At 34.5% G+C, this 19882-nt stretch overlaps 2 protein-coding genes and 1 pseudogene across 3 annotated transcripts; 1 reads left to right on the forward strand and 2 right to left on the reverse strand.

Moving 5' to 3' along the window:
* Positions 1-2066: 2066 nt before the first annotated feature.
* LOC145619939 (RNA polymerase II C-terminal domain phosphatase-like 4) lies at positions 2067-4392 on the reverse strand. Its single transcript, XM_081674616.1, has 2 exons — positions 3612-4392; positions 2067-2212 (listed from the first exon to the last, which is right to left on the reverse strand). Exons 1-2 carry the CDS (start codon positions 4390-4392, stop codon positions 2067-2069), a joined length of 927 nt encoding a protein of 308 aa, XP_081530742.1.
* A 3361-nt stretch (positions 4393-7753) lies between these two features.
* LOC145619940 (putative F-box/FBD/LRR-repeat protein At4g00315) lies at positions 7754-8639 on the forward strand. The gene is made up of 2 exons (XM_081674617.1): positions 7754-8449; positions 8562-8639. The coding sequence occupies exons 1-2, from the start codon at positions 7754-7756 to the stop codon at positions 8637-8639; spliced, it is 774 nt and encodes a 257-aa protein (XP_081530743.1).
* Positions 8640-12127: 3488 nt separating this feature from the next.
* LOC145619941 (coatomer subunit delta-like) lies at positions 12128-19143 on the reverse strand (annotated as a pseudogene). Its single transcript, XR_014108175.1, has 9 exons — positions 19007-19143; positions 16842-16885; positions 15458-15681; positions 14967-15209; positions 14682-14850; positions 13641-13942; positions 12989-13178; positions 12736-12888; positions 12128-12533 (listed from the first exon to the last, which is right to left on the reverse strand). The product of XR_014108175.1 is annotated as a coatomer subunit delta-like (transcript).
* Positions 19144-19882: the final 739 nt, after the last annotated feature.

A 19882-nucleotide genomic window follows, 5' to 3' on the forward strand; every position in this document is an offset into this window, starting at 1 on the left:
TGTAATTTTTTGGAAAGATGAAATCTTTAGAATTGTTTTAGGGAAGAAACAAAGAAAGAAAGAAATTTTAGGTTTAGGGTACTTTATAAAGGGAGTCCAATATAAAGATCATATACGACGTATAATAGGAAATTAAAGCTATGTTTTGATTAACAAAAATCTATCTGTAAAATACTTTCCATATTTCAATCCCTAATCCATCTATGCCGCCTTAAATTTTATTACAACCAATCTGTCCTTAGCTTGTGATTTAGATCTTACACGGTTTTCCCTTAAAAAAAAGATCTTACAAGATTTTGTTGCACCGTGTTTTTTTTTTTTTTTTTTTTTTTTTTTTTTTCCTAGACTAGATATAAATAGATAAATAAATTAATAAATTAATAAATAAATAAATAATTTCTTGATATTCAAATTGCGAAAATAAAATTCTAAATTGTACTGTAGATATTATTTTATAGAAAGTATATCATTTTTTTTTTTGAAACAAGAAAGTATATCATTTTGAAAACTAATGTGGAATAAATTTAACATTTAATTTAAAAACTTTTTGTAAGACAAAATTTGTACTTGATAATTGATACTCCCTCAATTCCATACAAAACCTTTTGCATGCACCCGGTTTACAATAATTTTATTGTACATCGAACATTTTACGAAAAGTGATCCTTTTTTCTTATAAAAGTGACCCTTTTTTCTTATAAAAGTGACCCTTTTTCCTTATAAAAGTGACCCCTTTTTTTTTTACAAAAGTGACCCATATTTTCACAAAAGTGACCTTTTTTTTTTTTTTTTTTTTACATAAGTGACCTATATTTTCACAAAAGTTACCTTTTTTTACACAGAAGTGACCCTTTTTTTCACAAAAGTGTCCTTTTTTTCCACAAAAACAGAGTATCAAAATTAAAAAGTTATCCTTTTCTTCTACAATTAGCAAATATTTTCCTCCATTTTCTCTCTCCTTTAATGGTGAAATCAATTATGGTCTGCCTTTACCACCTTCTTCCCAACAATACAATTCAATACAATTATCCTCCATCATAGGAGTATTCACTTTCCTCAAAATTCAACCATTTTTCTTCTACAATTAGCAACTACAGTACTTCTCCCTCTACTTTCCTCCATTTCCTCTCTCCTTCAATCCTTTAATGGCGAAATTGATAAAGCCAGAGAACAACAACCCCTTCGACCTCCTCAACGAAGAACTCCTCTTCATAATCCTCGATCATCTCTCCATTGACGACCACCTCGCTGTTAAATCATTTTCTCTCTCCTCAAAATCATTTTTCTTGGTGATGAAGTTGCCCAGCCCAGCCCAGCCCGATTTACACAAATTTAGTGTAAACCGGGTGTTATTAAGAGTTTATTGTTGATCTTATTAGCAATAATTTTTTTCCAAGACAAAATTGATCGAAATAGAAATTGAAGTGGTTTGATTCTGGTCCCAAAATTTGTCAGCACAAATTTGTCAATGCACAAATCTAACTCTTAATATCTTTAATTAATTAGGAAAAATTATAAAAAGTTGATATGTTGAAAATACATATCATGATGAATCTAACAAGATCTCACATGACTAAATTATTCAATATGTGTAAAGTACAAAACACAGTGAACAACATTGATTTTTATATATCACTCTTTTAATTGTCCCGTACACACGTTGACTTTTATTTTTTCAATTTTAATTGACTTTTATTTTGCATCATATATACCACAATACCACATGTGTAAATGTACTTACATCAAACATCATGGTTTCAATGTAAAGTATATTCAATTCTAAAGTATTAAGAGCATGTTCACTTCAGCTTAATTTCAGTTCAGTTCAATTCTTAATTTCATTCTCTCATAAAAATGTCCACTTCAACTCTATTCAGTTCAGTTCAGCTCCAATCAGTTCAGTTCAGATTAGCTCCAATCAGTTCAGTTCAGCTCAGTATATGTGAATGGGCCCTGACTTTTAATAATAAATTTGACATACACATACAATACATATTAATAATTAGTAATAGAAAAAAGAACACATCTTATTTATCGTACAGGTTAAAACCTCCAAGTCAACCATATTACAATGCATTGTATTTCTTTAAGAATGCAACCAAATTCCAAAGGAGGAGCAAGACCCTTCGAGCACAAATCTTCAAAAATCCGCTTCCGTGGATGCAATGTGCAAAAGGCATGTCTCGGCACAATAGCTTCACAATGGCGATAGCTTCACAAGACATAATATAATTAGAGATTTTAATATTAAAAAATAATTAGAATATCTTATTATTCTACTCCGTATATAATTTATCTGTAGCTTGGTTTCACAAAAAAAAAAAAAAAAAAAAAAAAAAAAAAAAAAAAAAAAGACAGTATGTTATTATGTAATTATCTTTTATTTACCTAGTCAATGTTGTTAGGATTGACTTCCTTATTTTTAGGTTAGTTAGTTATAGTTATTCTTTATTTTGCTTTGTATGACTTAGGCCCTGTTCTCTTCACCTTAAAAAAAATAATATTAAGGAAAAATAATTTCAGTTCAATAAAAATAATTTCAGTTCAATAAAAATAATTTCAGTTCAGTAAAAATAATTTCAGTTCAGTAAAAATAAGTTCAGTTCAGTAAAATTCAGTTTTTTTAAAGAAGAATTATAATAGAAAATCAGTAAAAATAATTTCAGTTCAGTAAAATGAAGTTCAGTTCAGTTCAGTTCAGTAAAAATAATTTCAGTTCAGCAAAATTAAGGTGAATCAAACAGGGCCTTAGTCAACTAGCTAGGGTAACTCTTGTTTGCCTATTAAATAGGCTAATACTTATTAGAATAACTTTACTCCAAAAAAAAAAAAAAAAAAAAAAATAAATAAATAGAATAACATATTATACACGCACGTTGCTGAATAGAATAACATATTATACATGCACCTTGCTTGTTTCATTAGATTATACGTACACAAAAACAAATAATAGTGAAATTTATTGAATCTCCCTCTTTCTAATTACAGCACATTTTTATTTTTAATTTTTGACGAAAACCAATTTTTTATATTACTCAAGCAAATTTGCAATGTTACTAGACTCACTACAAGATAATCATCTTTAGAATATCTGATCTTTCTTTATGCTATTAATTTATTATGTAAATATCTTTTATTAACTTAGTCAATGTTATTAAGATTGACTTCCTTATTTTTAGGTAGGTTAGTTACAGATATCCTTATCTTGTTTTTTATGACTTAGGGTCTGTTCAGTTCAGTTCAGTTTCGTTTCGTTCCAATCAGTTTAGTCCAGCTCTTAATTTCCCACTCACATAAAATATTCATTTCAGCTCAATTCAGTTCAGTTCATCACCAATCAGTTCAGCTCCAATCAATTCAGTTCAGCTCAGTAAATATGAACAAGCCCTTAGTGGGGTAACTCTTATTTGCCTAATTTGAATAATAAAAGTATCAAATCTTGCTTGTTTCATAAAATTACACATACACAAAAATAAATAAAAGTGAAATATATTGAATCTTCCTCTTTCTAATATGCAACAATAATCCAACTTATTTCCTAATTAAATTAATTAAACACAAATATAATTTAAAGAAATAATAAATAGATTCAAGACATACCAAGAATCTACCGATCTTCCTTGTGACCCGATTCAAAATAGTTAACGGCCTCCTCATAACACTTTTGAGCACATCTCGCACATCTCTTTGATCAACATACTTGAATTTGTCATCAAAATAAAATAAATTATGGACTTTCCTTAAAACACTCAAAACCCTAGTTAACTCTTTGTCCATTCTTTTTCCTTCTTTTTTGCTAGGAAAATAAAAATAAGGTTCAATTTCTATTAAATTTTTATGACCACAATTTTTCCAAACTTTTTTTCTATCATCCACAATCAAAATAACCCTTTCATGTGATAACACAATGTCTAAACCCTTTCGTTCCTCCTTTAAGCAATCCTCCTTAGCAATCACGTACGAAAACATCGAGTCACCACCGTCCTTAGAATCGAGTATGTCACGCATGATTTGACCATAGCTTCGCTCGCCTCGAGTATAGATAGACAAATCAAACATGGAACTAACTTCCCTAAGGAATTCACGAACACCGGGCCTTAACTTCACTATAAAACTACCATCAAATATTTCGTACACATCGTCCAAGTTTTTAAAGGATTGTTTCTCCTCGGACTTGAATGTTACGATCTCCCTTGCATGAACTAGTGTGTGATCTAAATCAAGAAGTAAATGGAGCTTCTTGCGGGTGTAAAGGGATTGTAAATTATCGTCTCGAAGACGTTCGATCTCTTCGGGTGTTAGGGTTAATTCCGGTTGGATGTAGGGGAAGGTTATAATTGCGGGATCATCGTTTATGTTATGATCATGCTCACTTTTTGTTTCTGAATTCATGGTAATTTGCAAGTTTGTTTGTTTTTTTTAACTCTAGAATTCTTTGAGGAAGAAAGATTAAGAAAATTAGGTTTGGGGTGTTTGAGCGAGCTGAGCCGAAATTAATGTGATTAAAAGAAACTTGATGCGGAAAACGTGATGGCAAGGTCCAATCAATGAAATTAAAAAAAAAATTAAAAAAAAAAATTAAAAATAAAAAAAAACAATAAATTAGTGTGGACCAGGTCCAGGTCCATTTAAGAATTGAAAAATTTGTCTAAAATAACACCACCTTTGGACGGTCTTTTAATAATACCACGACCTTTTGATTATTCCAAAATAACACCATCTTTCACATGCATTTGCCAAAAATGAAACAAAAAACTGGTAACCTAAGTTACAGTTAATCCTGAGACACGTGTCCTAATCTGATTGGCCAATTTATTTATTTTTTAATTTTTGATTTAGAAAACCTAAAATAAAATAAATAATAAATAAATAACCCCCTTGCTCACCCCCTTCCACAGGCATCCACCACCCCCACCAAGACCACCAACCTGAAACCACCCTCTCCCGCCCCCTTCCTAGTTTCCGGCACCCCTTCTCCTTCCCGGCCCATTTCCGGCACCCCGCTCCCCTACCCGACCCCTTTGTAGCATCCCTCCTCCCCTTCCTAACACTGTTTCCGGCACCCCCTCCCCTTCCCGACCCTTTTTTATTGGGAAGACCTTCGATGATCCGATTTCTAGGGTTTTCGTATTGACGTGTTCATTAAATCAATGAGGATTACTTATTTTTTATTATAGGATTTAATTGTGCGTGTTCATTCCTTCATTATTACTTTCTCTACAACAGTGCATTATCCTAAAATTTTTTATTATAGGCATTATACATCGTACGGTTATACACACACTACGTACATATGCAATAATTTATGCTCAAATAAAAAGAATGTACATAGTAACAATTAACTATCACTATGTATAATGTCAAGTTTTTAATATAAAAATTGAATTAGTAATAAAGTAATTCTAACAACTCTAACAAATATCTTATACAAATTGAATTAGTAATAAACTAAACTAATAGTACAGAATTCATAACCTCGCAAGATTGTACAATTAATGAAGAGTTGTAACCTTGTAATAACCTTAAAAAATTGATATTCTATTTTGTATATATCACCATATGTAACTATTTTTACTCATCAATATATCACTAAGCTAGCTCGGTCTCACTTATATAGGTATGATAAGTTATCGATAATTATTCAATCTCAATTTTCCTTTGAAATAAAAATTATACATAACTTGATCAAATGAGAAAACTAAAACTTCGTGCTTCATAATTAATAATCATATTGAACCAATAATAAGGTAACAACTCAATAATATCTCTAGATTAAAAATAACCTTATTTGGTCAGCTCGACCAAAATCCAGCCAAACACAAAAAGGAATTGAATCGAAACTGACCATTTAATGAATCAACGGATCAACCTTATCTTAATCAAACTGAAATCATCCGAACCGAAATCAACCCGACCCAAATTCATCCGACCCGAAGTTATCCGGTTAAACCCGTTTTAAACCTGATCCAAATTTATCCGAACCGAAAGTGAACCGATCTGGAGTTGACCCGAACCATATCCGACCGGACTCGATAGACCATGACCCGAATTTGACCCAACCCGAATTTGACCCGATCCGAGTTAAAAGGATAATTTTGATCCGAATATATCCGACCCGAGCAGACCCGACCCGAACAGACCCGACACAAACTCCATCCAATTATCCGAATTGACACCTTTACTCTTGTCGTTTCCTATCTATTTTCTCCTTCCTATCACTCTTCCTCGCAACTTTTTGTTACCCTTTCCTATATCTAGCTCATGTTTTTCTGTCAGAACAATTTAGCAAGTTTAATTCGAATCGCCTCGTACTCCAAATTACCTTTTTAAGTAGCCATATTCAATTTATATTTCATCCTTAATCTCATTCTAGACATGGCCTCCTAAAACTATAAAGTTTCATTAGAGTGGTTATTAATTTAATTTTTTTTTTTATTTTTTTTTATTGTTCTTCATTTGTTTTTACGCTGATTCCGAACTAGTCATCTTAGATCTACCTAATTTCAATCATTTCATTGTATAAATATTTCAAATAGCTCGAAAATTTGAAAGTTAGTAGAACAATATTTGAATTTTAACTCAAATTTCGATTTCAATTGAGTTTTTTGAGCTCCATTAATGACGGTTAGCGATTGCGCCATATGCGAGTCCATTGAGTAGTCTACATCGGATCCATGTTCAATCTACTCTCTTATATCCGGATCTATTCGACGTCAGGGAATGGGGGTGAAGAGGAGGGGGTGTTAGGGTGTTCGTGGGGGTTGGGGGCTATTGGGGTGGGCTGTTTTTTTTTTGACTAATTACTTAGTGACATGTGTCACTTAAAAAAAATAGAAAAAAAATTACTCAATGTATAGGTTACCGGTTATAAGGTACTCTCTCCGTCTCTAAATTACATTCCTCCTATCTATTTTTGGTATTCCAAAATTACATTCCTCCTTTTTATTTTTGGTAAGTTTTTTTTAGTAAATCAACTCTCTTTTTCTGTTTTATATTTAATGCTTTCTCACTCATCCTTTCCTAATCTCACTCATAATCCTAATGCTAAATTACAATGAATATGATTGGTTAAAAATTTTCAATTAGGAGCATGTGATTGGTCCTTTTTTTTGTAAAGGATTGATGACATGTCACTCCCGTGTAAGTTTCCAAACATGAATGTAATTTAGGGACGGAGGGAAAATTAATAGAAGAAGATGCCTTATACAGGTAGGATTATTAAATAATAGATGAAAGGTAAGATTATTAGTAACAGAGCAAATATTGGATTATTAGAATTAAATTTTGAAGGAAAAAGTATTCCCCAAGCTATATAGATTCCTACGTGAATTAGGTTGCTTGGCCTTCTATATATATTCTGATAACCCCCTCAAAGAAAAAAATATTCTGATAAAGAGATCAGTGAGACCTTGAGGTTTATTTTACAATATCTGATCCGTTTATTATACGATCTCTGAAACTCTAATCCATTGAACAGCAGTGTTTTGATATTCCTATCTCTATCCTCCATTGAAGCTGCTTTTTGTGGTAAGCTCTGTTTTCCTTTTGTAATCATCAAATATCAATTTCAAAATCTCAATTAACAATTCAAAGTGTTATTTTTAAACAAGGGTTAGGGTTATTTATTGATTGATTGTTCATCTTCTCTATATACTAACTCTCGAGTTGTTTTGCATTATAAATCAATCAATTTGATCATAAAGGCATTGGTGGGTTTTATTTTTTATTGATCCAGAGCAGGTATTGGTTGGGTATGGATCGGAGCTTGAAGAAAGCATGTACTACTGTATTGAATTTTAATAATGACAAAGTGTTGGTTGATAGGCTTACCAATTTGCCTGATGAATTGTTAATTCGGGTGATTTCGTTGCTACCCACCAAGGATGCCGCTGCTACTTGTTCCTTGTCTAAGAGATTGAGGCGTATATTCCCTTTGCTCACTAGCCTCGACTTTGATGTTTCACCTATATCTCTTTGTGTGAAACATCCCTATGCAATTCAAAGTTTCCCCACTTTCGTGAGCTTTGTTGACAATGTACTCCAACCACACAAATCGCGGTATCTTACCAAGTTTAGACTTCAAGTTAGCAGCGGGGACTTTCTTACAGTCTACTTCAAAGGTTGCATTGGTAGTGGGTGTGGTGAAGGTTCCCTCCCTGACTTGAAATCCCCCCAACTAAACGCGTGGATCTCTTATCCATTGACCCTTTGTAGCGGCCTTAGGGAGCTTGACCTCTGTATTCTGGTGAAGGAACCAGGTGACGCGCAGCTGCCCCCAGCTATTTTCACTTGTGAAACATTGGAGGTGTTGAAGCTTGAGCTTAACATTGGTCTCGATCATGTTTTTTCCATGCCATCTTATCGTCTTCCTAACTTGAAATTGCTCCTCTTGACCGTGGAATTCATTTCTGATGATGCCTTTCTGTCGAGGCTAGTTTCAAGCTGCCCTGTACTTGAAGACCTTAGATTTACAACCTATTCGAACGATCTCAACATTATAGAGATCACATCCACTTCCCTACGAAGATTGTCTTTAGCCGTGCCTAAGTATGATCATCCAGAATCTGCAGAAGTTCACAGGGACCTGGTGCTTATCAATGCTCCCAATCTGGAGTACCTTTACTACGCTGATGATTTAGCAAAATATTACTCGCTCCCAATTATGCATCGTCTTGTTAAAGCACTTCTGGTGGTAATTCAGATGTTAGATTATGATGAGTTGTCTTTTCAAGAATCTTTTCAGCAAATGATTAACCTCATTAGACCCATGTCTTATGTTCAACATTTATCATTGTGCGGTTACTTAATGCCGGTATGTCTCAATCTCTATATTTGCCTGAACCAAAATTATCTATTTGGTTTTCTTCCTTTTGGAATAATGTTTGATTTAACCTATGGTTCGTTGTAGGTGTTCGACTATGTTGATGATAAGGTCTTAAAGGATCAACTACCGGTGTTTCCTAATCTTAAACATCTAGAGTTGGGTAGAATTGATTTAAATTGCTGGAACAAAGTGTTGTTGCCCTTTCTTAATTGTTCACCTGCGTTAGAAACACTTGTTTTTGAAGAGGTTGGTGTGTGGTTTTAGTATTATCTTATTACGTACATGGTATCAATTACATATGAGAAATCTAATTATTATAGCTGTTTATTTTGTAGGGATTCAATATGTATGAAGTTCCATCTGTATTCAGTCCTAATACTAGAGAGCAACTGGTGTTGGAACGAGAACGAGAATTTTTTAGTACAGATCATGAAATTCCTGTATGTTGCAGATTTCATCTCAAAAGAATAGTGATAAAACAATACTTTGGAGTAGAACGTGATTTGGTAATAACCAAGTTTATTCTGAGACATGCATTAGTTTTGGAGGAACTAGTCATATACTTATCCCGAGATAGAAATGCAGTTCCATATCAGAATCAGATGTCAGTCGAGAACACATTGAATAATTTACCAAAAGCCTCAGTCACGTGTTCGATTCAAGTATTATGATCACCATGGTCCATGTTAGCATCGATTTATTCATTGGTGCAAGGTTTTTGTGCTTCCAAGGATACTTCCTTTTCTTTGAACTGTTCGTGCTCAATAAAAGTAGCTGCAAGATGGAGTCTAACAAGCTAGGCTACACTCTGCAGATTATTGAACAATGGATTTCAGTTTGACGGTTTTGCACTTACTATATTAATCTTAAGAACGAATAGATATCCTACTATGTAGTCTGATTAGAAATAATTAGCATTTTTTTTCCTATAATTTTTTTTTATAGTGATATAGTGATGAAAAACACATGTAATAGCTAGGTTTGGTATGTTACATGTCTATTAATTACAGGTTTGATGTTAACTTGAGTAGTTGAGGATCTTCTTAGGAGGGCTGGCTATGCTTTGCTCTGCTTGTGCTTTTTTGGGTTGCGTTACCATTATTACTTAACTACATGACTTTTGTTGACTTTACACAAAAATTATAATCTTAGAAAATTTAGTAAGAGAACTTAGCTTTAGCTTATTTTGAGACATACAATTAATAGAAACTTATTAATGATATTAGTTATTAATTATTTATCAAATTAAATACCTTATTATATAACTCCCCCGGAGGCATTCGTTAGCAAGATACATTATTTAATTTTGTACCAACAAAATTTATTTACTGGATTTCCACAAATATTAAAGGTTGTAGAATTCATGTTCATACAATAATACATCGATAAAGAAATTCAATCAATCAAAAATAATTCTAATACAAAGTAGATTTTTTAATCATTTAAATGATTTGTATCTATCTGTATCATTTTCACATTCGTTAGTCAATTTAATTTATACTCCGTACATCATACGTTTGTTTCACACAAAAAAAAAAAAAAAAAAAAAAAAAAAAAAAAAAAAAAACAAAACCTATCATACGTTCTACTCCAATGTATCTCAATGTATGGTAATTGGACACTTTTTTTTTTTTTTTTTTTTTTTTTTTCAGATAACGAAACAGATGAAGCTTTCAAAATTCTTTCCTTTCGTAGCAAAAAAGTTGCACATAATTTTTACAGACAATTTCCTATCAATATTCTACAATGAATTTTTTTTCCTAAAGCTTGCTAACTTGGTTCATTTTCGAGTTTATAATGTATGTGCATCTCATCTTTCTGAATTTCGACCAAAAAATATTGTGACATCCCCCTCCTTACCAATCTGCATGCTTACTTGCATAGGCATGCGATTAAATTTCACATAACTCTTTGATCCTCTTTTTCAAGGTTTGAACTTTCTTATGCAAAATCTTTCTGAATGTCTTTTGTATAAAAGCTATCTTTCATCATCATCTTCGTCATCATTAGCCTTTTCCATCTGCCTTGTACTATGCTTGTGTTTTTTATTCTGAACTAGTACTATTCTCTTGAGGATGAATCTGGAATAAGCACAAGAAAAAGGATTAATGAATAAGAGTTTAAGAACAACTATGTTATTAAAGTACAGGATAGAGTAAAAAACAAAGCAGCACTTTTGGTTCTCACCTGAGGATTATCAAAGCTCATAGCTCTGATCTTGAACTCCCCTCGACAAGTAGCTAAGGGAATTCAAGATCAGAGCTATGAGCTTTGATAATACTCAGGTGAGAACTTAAAGTGCTTCTGTTTTTTACTCTATCCTGTAAACATAGTTGTTTAACCTCTTATTCGTTTAATCCATTCTCTCATGCCTATTCCAGATTCATCCTCAACAAAGTACTCGTTCAGAATAAAAAAATACAAGAACAGTACGAGGCAGGTGGGAAAGGCTACGGTGACAAAGATGAAGATGAAAGTTAGCTTCAATTCAAAAGACATTTGAAAAGATTTTGCATAAGAAATTTTAAACTTTGAAAAAGAGGATCAAAGAAATATGTGAAATTTAATGGCATGTTAATGCAAGTAAAAGCATGCAGATTGTAGAGGAGAAATTACACAATATTTTTTTAGTCGAAATTCAGAAAGATGAGGAATGCACACAGTACAAACTCAAAATTAGTTAAGTTAGCCAGCTTTAGGAATCATTGTAGAATATTGATAGGAAATTCTGTAACAAAAATTGTGCAACATTTTTGTTGTGAAAGGCAAGAATTTTGAAAGCTTCATCTGTTTCATTATCTAAATTTTGTGTCAAATTATCACATATGGGAGATACATTGGAGTCTTCTTCCCTCCATCACATGGGAGTCCAGGCCACATAGATTTATATTGACGAAATAACACTCGATTTGCGACAAGGAAATCTAGGCCTTAGCGCATCAAACATCTATCAATGATCATATTATTTTCCCCCAGCATTAGTACCCTAGGATGCATGGACACTTCACCCTAAAGCTGGTATTAAAGCAACAGCACCCTAATAGATAGAATTTAAAACACAAGTCTACACAAAGGGGTAATATTAAGGCCATAATCTACCACACATTAGGCAATGTTGCCGTTCCTTGAGGAACAAATTGAGTGAACATGCCACCAAATTAAACTTCCTGTTTTGTTTTCAAATAAAAAAAAAAACGTTTAATGAAAGAGCCTAACTCTGTATTTCATTCATACGTTTATTTTCAGGAAGAGAAGATTTTACAAAGCCTGAAAATTTACTTCCAACAATTAAAGTTTTAACCTATTACAAGATGCTATTCAAATATCCGATGTGCTAGTTTCAACCAGTCCTCACAAAGTTGTATAACAACCAATCCTCAACAGTGGGCGACTACACAAAATGCAAAAATAAATCACATGTAAACAATTTAACTACATGCAACAACAATCAAAGCATGTAATGAAAAAAAATCCATTAAAATGCTACGGTGCACAAGCAAAACCATATGACAAATGATGCCAAGATTGTGGATCCATCAGACGACTTGGTAGTTTTCTGTGCAAAGCTGGGTTCTTTGTGAAAATTTGGGAGGAGCTCCACCTTTTAGTGGCAAAATGTTGGTAACCTGCACAATCACAAGAATTTCTGGGATTAGAGTCACCAATCAGAACAAGGGACCACTCCAATACAGAATTTCTGGGATCATATCTGTCAAAGAGATATATGCAGAAGCGTAAGATTCCAGCACTGTAAATATATATTGGACCCCAACAACATGAAAAAACTACAGCAATGCCAGCAGAAAGCCAAATCATTCATGAGTAGGTATACTAACTATTGATCTCATGCTTGACATCATTAGCCAAGATTATAAAAATTACTTAGTGTCATATTAATCACTTTCACTCACCTCCAGTCCCCTTCAATTTGCGTAATATTTGGTGCCTCTCTAAGAGCAGGAAGGGGTACTGAGATAACAACATTTTGTAGATCAAACATCCTTAAGCTTCATACTCAATGCTGACGTAAGTATCACTTCCAGAAATGGAAGGCCAGCAATTGACTGCCATAAAAGATAAATCATGAGAAGATGAAAACCAACAAAATCAAAAAGCCCAAGTGTAGATATTATAGATAAAAGTATGCAAAAGCAATAAACTCACTTGTCAAAGGAACAGCTGTTTCATCTGTACTCTGCATTCTCCACCTTAGAAGGCCAACACCATCTCCTTGGCCAGTGGGAAAAGGTCTGTTAGGATCTTTAAGACCCAAAATACCCTCATTTGAATACAGCTCTTTGTTGATGTTAGGGTGCGTTTTGAACAAGACACTAGGATTGCCACCAGACTCGACCTGCATATTGCATAGCAGATAAATTATATATAGCAGAGAGCATGATATCTGGCATAAATAGTTTAGAATTTACGAAGCATATGCAACTTGAACTACTACTAAATACAATGAACCAGGACTAATCCATCCTATTATGGGGTGTTTGCTTGGAGGACTATAGGCTTAGTTTATTATTTGTATAGTTGTATTCCCAACCGCTGGCATGAGTCTTTTTTGTTGGGGATTGGACGGGGATTAAACCCCACTATCCCAACAGATTAACCATGGGAAGAATCTTAAGGTATTATAGTAGATTAACCATGGGAAGAATCTTAAGGTATTATAGTAAATTTATTACTTATTTCCTAACTTCATCACATGCCAAATTAGAGACTGGGAATTCATTTATGAGATATGGCCTTGAGGGGAAGGTTAAGACTTGGGAAGGCCACCAAGTAGAAAAGTCGGAGCAGAAAGAAGTACCTGAACTTGGATAAAAGCATCTTTCTCCTCAAGAATCTGAAGAGACAGAGTGCCTTGCACATCAAAGTTACTGAGACTTCCATCTTGTTTGAGTGTCACATTGAGCTTCTCCTCCACAGTCAATGTTAGCGGATCAGTAGGAGGTGGAGCAGCAGCCTTAGATTTGCTTAATGTTGGTGGGACATCCTCAACAATCATTTCCCCTTCTGCTTTCAGGGATTCCAAGAATTTGTTTGTTCCTTGTGATTTACCAAGCTTCATACCAGTATTCTGTGGAGCAGAAACAGGAGCTGCTGGACGACCTGATACCACCAATTTAACAAAGAGGATCAGCAGTGGTAGAGTGAAAATCAGGTAACCACTTTACCAAGAATAATAGAACAAACCAAAGAATGCATCATGTACAGGAAACACAAAATACTGGCAAGACCAACAGTTAAGACTGGAATTCATTTATGTCAACCTTTGACATGACAGAGACACAATATCAGCAGCCTATATCAGACACCAAACAACTAGACCTTAATTTATACAGCTGGCATTACATTCTAGATATGTAACAATTGGATAGCCATATACTTCTAATGATGCAATTATTGACAACAAATCAACAAGAGTCAGAAATTATAAGTCAACTTTAAAAATATGAGATCCTCCACATTACATATACTTCCTCCATTTCTTTTTAGTCAACACCTTTTGACTTTCAGCACTACTATTCACATATGTCACTTTGACTTCATTGCATGATTTATTCATAAGAAACAAACATAGTCGCGTGGAGTCTTGTTTGATTCGTCTCAACATCTATTATCCAAATATCAAATTTTTATATTTTTTGTTATACATACGTCAAAGAAATTAATATTTGAAAGTATGCATTGGCAAACATGCCTAAATGAAATATGTCCAATAATTATGAAAAAGAGTTAGTATAAAATACTCATTACCTTCACAAGGAATCACAACCTTACCCTTACCTTGATGATATTGTCAAAAGATTAAGTATTTGAGCTACCAAATAAAGCATCTGAATCATACCTTTTGGCTTGGTGGAGAATGAATCCAGATCAGTTGATGGTCCAAACCCAGAATTACTGCCAAATCCACTAGTACTGCTAGACATGCTCATGTCACTGAAAGTACTTTCCAGTCTTGAAGAACCCATGGATGACATGTAATTACCTTTGTCACCCCTGCTCTTTTCCATCTGCCAAGGTCATACATCGTTTTATTGATAAACCTCCATGAATTCAACAATCTAGTTGCCCGTCTATCACTGATAGAAACAGCATAGAGGCAGGAAGAGGCAAAAGAAAATGATACCTTGTTCTTCTCAATTTCATTAGCTTTGCGCTTCATTATATCCTTGGTTTCATTGATCTTACTTGCAATCACCAGCTTGTGCAACTTCTCTTCATGACTTTCCATCTCACAGTACTGTTTCACCAGTGCAACGGTGACAGTTTCTTTGTGCCCAAGGGCAATAATTTCATCAAAGGCGAATATGAGTTCAAATGCTGCTCTACATATTCCTTCTTCATCCAAAGAGTAAGCATATTCTGGTACCTTTGTATGCTTAAGGAATAACATTCATTAGACAGTAAGATTCAACTAAAATCACACCCAGCAACATGAAAGAGGAGGAGCTTTATAGTACTGAAGGAGCAATAGAACACACAAAAACAAGAATAACAGCAGCACAGACATGCACACAAGTAAGCAAGGAAATTAATCTAGTTTCCAGCAATTCAGTCAACAAAAATTGAAGTAAATTGTTAACTTATAGTCTATGAGGAAGCACATATGAAGGATACAAGTTTAGAAAGCATCCGTAAAGTCTCCAAGTCCTCCAAAATATTACTTTGCTTGTTAGTAACCACAAGCAAGAAAAGAGCTTCAATAGGTTGGTAAACGTATCGGACATTTTCTGTCTCAACATAAGTATGCTGCTTTCCAGTCCCAACCAGCTTAGGAAAGGCAGCAAGGAGGCCTTCAATTCTTATGCGAGTCATGTCCACAAATTGCCTGGAGACAAGAGCTGCAAGGAAGTTGGGAAAAAGAATTAATGCCACTACAACAAAAGTCAGACATAAACACAGAAACAAAGTTTCATCAAATACTCTAAGACTCCCTGCAAAAAATTATGCTTGCAACATCTATTCCATACTATCCACGAACCTTATCCTACGATACCTTCAATAAAACAAAGAACAGAAACTAAAGAGCCCCAAGCATATTTCAGCTATATGCAGGCACTAATTCTAATCTAGACTAAGCATCAATAGTGAGATTCCTCCAAATCTGCATTGATATACAACTAAACTGAAACAAAACACAATGCAAGAACTTCAAAACTACAAAGGATCTATAGGACAGCATACATCATCAACATATAAAAAAGCTCAAGGTGCACTAGAGCAATAAAGGTCCTTCTGCGCCTAAGCGTGTCCATTTGTACAATAAAAACTATAAAATTATTTTTTTATTTTTTTGAAACCAACTATAAAAATTTATTGAAGTGTGCCTTATGTGCTTTTGGTGTGCCTCTTTGGATGCACCTTTCCTATAGCAAAAAAAAGCGCTCTACCCTAACGGCTAAACGCCTATAACCTAAGGCACATTTTTTTAACATGGTACACCAGATATAGTTGAAGACATATAACTGATATAAGTATTTATCCTGATGTGAATTAAAGAATCATAATGTTGAACTGCATGGACTATGGTTAGAAGCAACAAGCAAAGTCAACTGAACCAAGAGTTGTAGAGTAGAATATCAAATAAGAATGTTGGGAATCCAGAATAAATGCACAAAAACAACAGCAAAAAAGTTGGCTGTTGTGTGATTCTTAAAGAGAAATTTGACAATTCGATGGAGGCTGGGTTAATATAACAAACACATATTAAGTGATATAGTCAATATTTAGGAAGAATGATGAAATAAAGCAATAAAATCAGAGGAATAAGCTTAGATATGAATCATTAATAACCTGCAAACCAGTCAGGCACCACTAGAAACATGAGAATTGTGGAAAACTCAAAGATATATAATTGAAAAAGTAATAAAGAACTGGGGTATGTGATGTCTGAAGACAATAGCTTGAACTCCTTGTAAAAAAAAAAACCAAAAATGCAAACAAAAAAAGGCGCATGAGATTCAATAAATGCATATTAATTGAACAGGGACACGTATCTTACCCTTGCCAGATTTACTGATGATGGAGGCGGCAAGAACAACCTGCATCATCAAGAATCACACAGTCAAGGTGCATTCACTGCATTGTACTACTTTAGTTAATTCTGGCTTAATGCTATAATAAGTATGTTATCCTAACCTCATATGACTCGTAATTAAGATTTTGGAACAAAATTCTTCCCATCACATCATGTAAAACCAACTCCAAACTAACCAACATGGCCTATTTACCCTCTTATGTTAAACTGCAAATTATGACCTTTTCACTGAATTCAACTGGCACGAAAATTCAGAGGCAAAGAGATTCTAGCATACAAGCTTTATACAAGATACTTACACAAAAGGATAAAACCATTAACAGGTAATAATCTTAGTAAAGAAAACTGAACTAATAAGAAAAGCAACATGTTAACCATATACTCTTGGCAAGTTTATCAAAAACTGATTAGAATCAGTACCTTGATGTCACACTCAATAGTGGCTTTGAAGAGGTCAGCCCTGAGTTTTTCAGTCCTAGTGAGAGCATTCTGGTTCTCCACCTCGACTTGCAATTTTGCCCCTCTAAAGGAAACAGCCTGTTCTGCCTCAACTCCTGGCACCTGAGCCGACTTTGACCAACCGGCCTTTGGTTGCAAGCCCCCCAAAGTCTGATAAATTAACATCAGAACATATAACATAAGTCTGATCAATTAACAGCAGAACATATAACACGTATAATGTTTCCAAATCAGAATAAAGATTTTTACTAGCACTTTTTTTTATTCTTCTTGTATATTTAAAGTTCAATAAACCCCTGATAAATTAAACACTGAATCTCAGATCGATCTTACTTTCCATAATTTAATAGCTCAAGTCAAATTAATAATATTGAGTAAGAATTTACCGGAGCTTGTGGTAATTTTCTTCCTGAACCTTTCCTACCGGTCATTGGCGGTTTTTTTGATAGTTTCACCGCAAGAAATGGACGCTCTGGCGCCGGTGCAGGATTGCCGTCGATTCGTATTAATAGCAGAAATTCTTGGTTGTCCCAAGAAAGACGAATTCTGAACCCCGTTCGCAACTGCCGTCGGTAATCTTGGACAAACTCACGCCAACCACCGTAAAAATACCGGTAGAAATGGGTTCCGTTGGGGGAGACGTTATACTCAAAGCGATAACGTTTACTATTAGGTGCTGAGACGTTGATGGCCGGAATAATCAGGGGTTGAAGAGTTATTGTCTCTACTCTCTCTGCATACATTGGATGGCAGAACCTAAGAATGCCAGGTCTGATAAACCTCAGATGCATCTTATTTGGAATATGCAGCTTAGTTGAAAAGATAGATGTGTAAGACAGTTGAAGCTCTTCTTCTGCCATTATTCAATGATTAAAGGTGGATTGAAGGACTTAAAGAAGACGGTTCTTGGAGCTAAGTTTGAAGGGAAAAGTAGAGGGAACAGGAAATCTAACGATAATAACGAACTTTGTGACTTAGTGTATTTTTAATACGAAAATTCAACCAACGTGTATTTATAACAAAATAAAAAAAAAAAAAATTGGGGATAGTGAAATTAGATGAAAAAAATAATTGATTCAAGAGTGGTTTAATTTTTTAATGGGGAGTGAGAACGGTTGAATATGTAAATTTATGTGGAAAAACGGAGCAATTATTAGTTATGATAGGATTTATTTATTTATTTTTTTAAATAATTCTTAAATTTTAAATGTAATTGCAAAAAAAAAAAAAAAAAAAAAAATAAATAAATAAATAAATAAAAAAAAAAAATTGGGGATAGTGAAATTTATCACCCAAAAAACCCTTTTCTAAGGGAGAGTCATGAACGACTCCGCGGTTGGCCAACCAATCCGCCGCTCTATTCCCTTCTCTAAAAACATGTGCTACCTACGTATCTTTTTTGATAAACCTTACCACGTATCTTTGATATCATCCCCATTTTTTTCTCTCAATCATTTCCTTCAGCTCTGTTTCGAAGACGACGCCTCCATTTCAGCGGGGTTCTTAGCGGCGATTTCCGGCAAAGATTTCAGCGGCGAAGATTTCTCTCTCCTCTCCTTCATCGTGGTTTAAGATCGGTGGCCTCGTGGGTTTCAAATCGGTGGGTTGAGGTTGGTGATTTCGGTGAGTCAAAGTGCTGAGTTGGTGGTTTCGGTGACTCGGTGTGCTGGGTTGGTGATTTCGGTGTAGGCGTTCTGGGTTGGTGGTCGTGGCCTGGCTGGGTGTGGTCGTAGGTTAGTGGTCGTGGTCGGTGGTTTGATGGCCAAGGCTGGATTGGTGGTCGTGCAGTGGCTGGATTGGTTGTCATATGTTAATGGTCGTGGTCGGTGGTTTGGTCAGTGGTCTGGCGGTCGTGGCTGGGTTGGTGCCTTGGTGGTGGTGGATTTCCTTTTTAAATTTGGGTTGAATTTGTTTTTTTTTTTTAATTACTTGATTAAAACTTAAGCATATACTTAATAATCATGCTTATGATCTTTTTCCTCGGCCTCCGCAAAACCCCCCCAAAAAAAAAAAAAAGTTGCAACTAATGTGGACCGGAGGGAGTAATAAAAATATAAATTAAAAAGTGAAAAAAAAAAAAACAAAAACAAATAGCATTCTGTTAATAAATAATTCGGCTATTTCACCAAATGCCACTAACAAATTTAAAAATTCACCAAATGCCATCGGACTTTTCAGAATTCACCAAATGTCACTGAGTTTTTAAAAAATTCACCCAGTGCCATTAATGACTAACGGCAGTTAACTCCGCTAGTCATTAAGGCTAATTATGCCACGTGGTGGCTTATGATTGGTTGCTTATTAAATTAGTAAATTAATTACTTAATAAAAGACTTATAAAAAAATAAAAAATAAAAATAAAAAAACCACCCACCATGACTCAACCCTAACCACCGTCTTTCACTGCCACCACCATATCCCCGCCTCCAGCCAGTCCCCACCGTGGCGGTGACCATCCCTGAAAAACCCACCCCCGGCCACCCATGCTAGCCAGCCCGCACCGACGACGCAATCCAGCCACCATTCCCGCGATTCGCAAACCCTCT

Source organism: Chenopodium album, chromosome 27, assembly GCF_948465745.1.
Source record: "Chenopodium album chromosome 27, dcCheAlbu1.1, whole genome shotgun sequence".
Lineage (NCBI taxonomy): Eukaryota > Viridiplantae > Streptophyta > Magnoliopsida > Caryophyllales > Amaranthaceae > Chenopodium > Chenopodium album.